The sequence below is a fragment of the Antechinus flavipes genome, chromosome 3 (assembly GCF_016432865.1).
Source record: "Antechinus flavipes isolate AdamAnt ecotype Samford, QLD, Australia chromosome 3, AdamAnt_v2, whole genome shotgun sequence".
NCBI classification, from domain to species: domain Eukaryota; kingdom Metazoa; phylum Chordata; class Mammalia; order Dasyuromorphia; family Dasyuridae; genus Antechinus; species Antechinus flavipes.
In genome coordinates, this window is record NC_067400.1 from 620,128,079 (window position 1) to 620,133,598 (window position 5,520).

The 5,520-nt window shown below is 41.1% G+C and overlaps 1 protein-coding gene across 1 annotated transcript; it reads left to right on the forward strand.

The window, feature by feature from the left end:
• Positions 1-3,459: 3,459 nt before the first annotated feature.
• Positions 3,460-5,157, forward strand: LOC127557578 (sialic acid-binding Ig-like lectin 6). Its single transcript, XM_051990888.1, has 3 exons — positions 3,460-3,502; positions 3,832-4,200; positions 4,823-5,157. The coding sequence occupies exons 1-3, from the start codon at positions 3,460-3,462 to the stop codon at positions 5,155-5,157; spliced, it is 747 nt and encodes a 248-aa protein (XP_051846848.1).
• The last annotated feature ends 363 nt before the right edge of the window (positions 5,158-5,520 follow it).

A 5,520-nucleotide genomic window follows, 5' to 3' on the forward strand; every position in this document is an offset into this window, starting at 1 on the left:
CCAACCAATTGTAACTAACTCAGATTGTAAATCTGACCAATCCAAACCTCGAGGAAGGAGGTAAGGAATCACACTAACAGTATAAAGTTTTTTTTTTAATTTTTATTTAATGATTACTTTATATTGACAACATTATCCCTTGCACTCGTTTCTTTTCCGATTTTTTTTCCCTCCCTCCCTCCACCCCCTCCCCTAGATGGCAAGCAGTCCTTTATATGTTGAATATGTTACAGTATATCCTAGATACAATATATGTTTGCAGAACCGAACAGTTCTCTTGTTGCATAGGGAGAATTGGATTCAGAAGGTATAAATAACCCAGGAAGAAAAACAAAAATGCAGATAGTTCACATTCGTTTCCCAGTGTTCGTTCTTTTTTTTTTTTAATTTTTATTTAATAATTACTTTATATTGACACTCGTTTCTGTTCCGATTTTTTTTCCCTCCCTCCCTCCACCCCCTCCCCTAGATGGCAAGCAGTCCTTTATATGTTGGATATGTTGCAGTATATCCTAGATACAATATATGTTTTCAGAACCGAACAGTTCTCTTGTTGCATAGGGAGAATTGGATTCAGAAGGTATAAATAACCCGGGAAGAAAAACAAAAATGCAGATAGTTCACATTCGTTTCCCAGTGTTCTTTCTTTGGGTGTAGCTGCTTTTGTCCGTCATTTATCAATTGAAACTCAGGTCTCTTTGTCAAAGAAATCCACTTCCATCAAAATATGTCCTCATACAATATCATTGTCGAAGTGTATAATGATCTCCTGGTTCTGCTCATTTCACTTAGCATCAGTTCATATAGGTCTCGCCAGTTCTCTCTGTATTCATCCTGCTGGTCATTTCTTACAGAACAATAATATTCCATAACATTCATATACCACAATTTACCCAGCCATTCTCCAATTGATGGGCATCCATTCATTTTCCAGTTTCTAGCCACTACAAACAGGGCTGCTACAAACATTTTGGCACATACAGGTCCCTTTCCCTTCTTTAGTATTTCTTTGGGATATAAGCCCAATAGAAACACTGCTGGATCAAAGGGTATGCACAATTTGATAATTTTTTGGGCATAATTCCAGATTGCTCTCCAGAATGGTTGGATTCATTCACAACTCCACCAACAATGCATCAGTGTCCCAGTTTTCCCGCATCCCCTCCAACATTCATCATTATTTTTTCCCTGTCATCTTAGCCAATCTGACAGGTGTGTAGTGGTATCTCAGAGTTGTCTTAATTTGCATTTCTCTGATCAATAGTGATTTGGAACACTCTTTCATATGAGTGGTAATAGTTTCAATTTCATCCTCTGAGAATTGTCTGTTCATATCCTTTGGCCATTTATCAATTGGAGAATGGCTTGATTTCTTATAAATTTGAGTCAGTTCTCTATATATTTTAGAAATGAGACCTTTATCAGAACCTTTAACTATGAAGATGTTTTCCCAGTTTGTTTCTTCCCTTCTAATCTTGTTTGCATTAGTTTTGTTTGTACAAAGGCTTTTTAATTTGATGTAATCAAAATTTTCTATTTTGTGATCAATAATGGTCTCTAGTTCATCTTTGGTCACAAATTTCTTTCTCCTCCACAAGTCTGAGAGATAAACTATTCTATGTTCCTCTAATTTATTTATAATCTTGTTCTTTATGCCTAGGTCATGGACCCATTTTGATCTTATCTTGGTATATGGTGTTAGGTGTGGGTCCATGCCTAATTTCTGCCATTCAGTATAAAGTTTGTTCCAGCTTCAGTATTCAGTATGTCTTGCCCATGACCATACTTGCTTCTTATGAGAATCACTGTTTAAAGGATCCTTCTCTCTAAAGGAGCATTGATTATAACCTGCTACTGAACCAGCTTGAAACTGGGAAAACAGTGGGTGGCAGCAGGCAGCTCATCCTGATTTATCCTCTAAACCTGCTGAGTTCCACGAGGTCTTTGTCCCACTGATGAATTATAATTAATATATCCTACAGCCCCTAGATGTTTATAGTACAACACCAGATGTTTTTCAGACCAGTTACAACCTAGCCATAATTCTCCCACTATATGTTTCTGAGAGTGATTTTTCTGCCTGAGAATAAGAATTAATATTGATTCCTTTAAATTTTCATCTTAGTAGATTTGTCTTATTTTTCTAGCCTGCCAATATTTTTTTAGATTGTGTTTCCATCACCCAACATATTAGCTGCCTCTTCTAGCTTTGTCTCATCTGCAAATCTGATTATCCCCTATCATTGATAAAGATATTTAACAGCACAGTACGGATTCTTGGGGTTCCCCACTAAAGACCTCTCTTCAACTGAAAAATGCCTCTGTCTTGTCTACCAGGCTATCATGAAAGATGTTAGCAAATTTTGTTAAAATCTGGGTAATTTGGGGCAAAGTTTCTAACTGTAACCCTAATGAAACAAAAGACAGCAATAAAACTTTGAAGAAAAAGCAAGTTAAATCCAGGAAACACTCTGAGGGATTCTCCTGATCTAGTAACCTTATCAAAAGACAAAGAAGTCTTATGGGATCTACCCATTCTTAGTGGCTCGTAATTGCTTCCTCTTCTAGATAGTCACTAGCTATTCTTGATAATGCTTCAATATTTCAGCAGATCCACAGTCTCATCAGCATTGGGATTTCCCGCTTGGAAATCCTTAGACTTCCTGCTTGGACTTAGATTACAAGTCATTCGTATCTCTGTTCTGGAATGACTCTTAGCTGTGTTTTTTGGTAGAATGCACCAAATGTCCTGGCAGCCTTCCTTAAATTTAAAATGGAAGGGGGTCCTGTGGTGTCAGTGTTCCTATCATATGCCTACCCCTCTTTATTTTCCAAGCTTATATTTCCTTGATTATATAGTGTGTTTGTTTTTAATCATTATTTTTTAAACAGGCAGGTCCCTATTGGTAATATGGCTGACTCAAATAAGCAATAATAAGGGAGTATATGTCATGGGGAGCATAAAAAGACTGTGGCATAAGTTTGCTTCTTTGGGGGGGGGTGTTGTTGGTTCTTTGATCCACAGCCATGTAGTTTTCTTGAAAGCTTTCTCCAAATCATCCTGCACACAATTGCAAAATTCTGGAGTCCAGGAAAGTGGGTTAGCTGATCCCAGAACCTCTGCAGAAACTCTCAAGATGGGGAACCTGTTTTCTTGGGTTTTCCCCTATTTGAGGGGAGATAATTCGGATTAAGTGACTTGTCGAGAGTCACACTTCTAGTTGAGTATCTAAAGTAGAATGAACTAGGGTCTTCCTGACCCTGGAGCCAGTGTTCTATTCACTAGGAAACTCAGCTGTCTTTTCTTGTACCTTTTTCTATCTTTCCACTTTGGCTTTCTCTTTTACTTCCCTTTTGAACTGAACTAAGATAAGGGTGTGTGGGAAGAACTACAAAAGTCTTACCCAGAAGAAGCCCTGGGACTGAGGTTGGAACAGGGTTTCTGGTAGAGGCTCGGAGATGAGAACTCGGTTTCTACTGCTGATGATCCTGCTTTGGAGGAGTGAGTGGGGTGGGGGCTAAGGGTAGGGGTGGGGTTGGAAGAAAGGGGGACAGGAGGAGTGAGTGGAGCAGGGGTTGGAGGAAGAGGAGGACAGGTAGGAGTTGGGGAGAAGGGTCTAAGATGCCTAGTCTCTTTTTTTAATATAAAGCTTTTTATTTTCAAAACACAAGCATAGATATTTTTCAACATTCACCCTTATGTTGCAATTTTCCCTTCCCTTCTCTTCACCATTTCCCCTAGAAGGCAAGTAATCCAATATATGTTTAATATGTGCAATTCTTCTATACACATTTCCACAATTATAAGATGTTTAGTCTCTTTGCTCACAGGTGTCCTGTCCCAGATACCTCCCGAACTAGAGGTGTCCAGCCCGGTGACAGTGAGAGAGGGAATGTGTGTCACAATTCCTTGCAAGATTCGCCTTTTCCCCTTTTTTTGGCTCCTCACTGCTAGCTGGTTCCGGGAAGGAGCAGACACTGCCCAAGATAAGCCTGTGGCCACAAACGACCAGAATCAGGATATACAGGAGGACACCCAGGGACAATTCACCTTCCATTGGCATCCAATAACACAGAACTGTTCCCTGAGCATCACTGATGCCCGGAAAGCAGACAGTGGGAAATATTTCTTGGAGGTGACCATTGGAGAGTCACAGAAATACACTTTTACAGATTTAAAAGTTTATGTGAATGTGACAGGTAGGGAACTCTTCCAGGGAAGGGAGCCCTGGGTGAAAGCTGTCATGTACTGCCTCTGGGAGGCAACCATGACTGAAGGGTGTGTGGGAAAGTTCCCAGAAAAAAGCTTCTTTGGAAGTGTTGTCCTGGGATTCAGGGTGGTGGTGGGGGGCACATTCTAGAGACCTGTCTGGGAGCAAGAATCTAAGGCAGAGATGATAGGGGAAGCTGGGAAGCATGACACATGACTCTAAAGTAAGAGGTCCTTGGGTTGAATGTTTCTTCACTTACCTACCACAACTTCATAAACATTTCTTTGTTGATTTAAAAAATATATATATTATTTTTATGAAGTGAAAAAAAAGTTTTTAGGAAAGTGTTAAATCAGCATTTCCATGGGATTGGAGAATGGGCTAGATGGATAATAAGGGAGATAGTCCTATAACCCTAGGAGTGAGTAGCTTAGGGCACAGCAAGGCAGAGGATGACCCTAGAAGGAGGAGGAGTGTTGGAGTTAAGAGTGGATTATGCTGGGAGAGAGAATGCTAGTTACTTCCAATGGATGTAGGGCAGCACTGGGACTTGCATGGGGCATGTTACTTGACCTGGAGCCTAACTCATTATTTTTCTTCACTTCCCTCAGCTCTGACCTTGAAGCCAGACATTGATGTTCCCCAAATCCTGAAGTTTGGACATCCCGTAACTCTGAAGTGCACATTTCCCGAGGTGTGTCAGATGGGGACACCACCCATCTTCTCCTGGAGAGGAGCAGCCCTTTCCTCCCAGAATTCCGACCAGGAGGTAACCTCTTTCTCAGAGATCTCTCTGACTCCAATGCCCCGAGACCATGGCTCCAACCTCACTTGTCGAGCAACCTTCCCTAAAGTCAATGTGAGCACAGAGAGGACCATCCAACTTAACCTGTCCTGTGAGTACTGGAGGCAGGGAACCCAGGACAAAGTGAACAGGAGGGGGTGATGCTCCAGGACTCGAGACACAAGTTGTCATTGGATGGCCAAGCCATCTGGAGCCTTAAGGGGAGACAAAAGGGGGAGACACCCTGGGGAATTCTTCATTTCCTGTTTCTGGAGCTAAATGTCCCTGTGTCATTCCAATGCTGAGGAAAAAGTCACCTTCACTTTTCCATTTCAGATACACCGAAGAACTTGAACATCCATGTTGAATGGGGAAAGAAGACAGGTATTATCAGGGATCTGTGGGGAGGGCACCTTCTGCTTTTTAGTGATCCATGGAACTAGAGGACAGAGGAGAAAGGGTTCCTCTTTCCAAGAGATGCCCCTCATTTTAGAATAGCAGTAACCACAACAATAATAATATCAT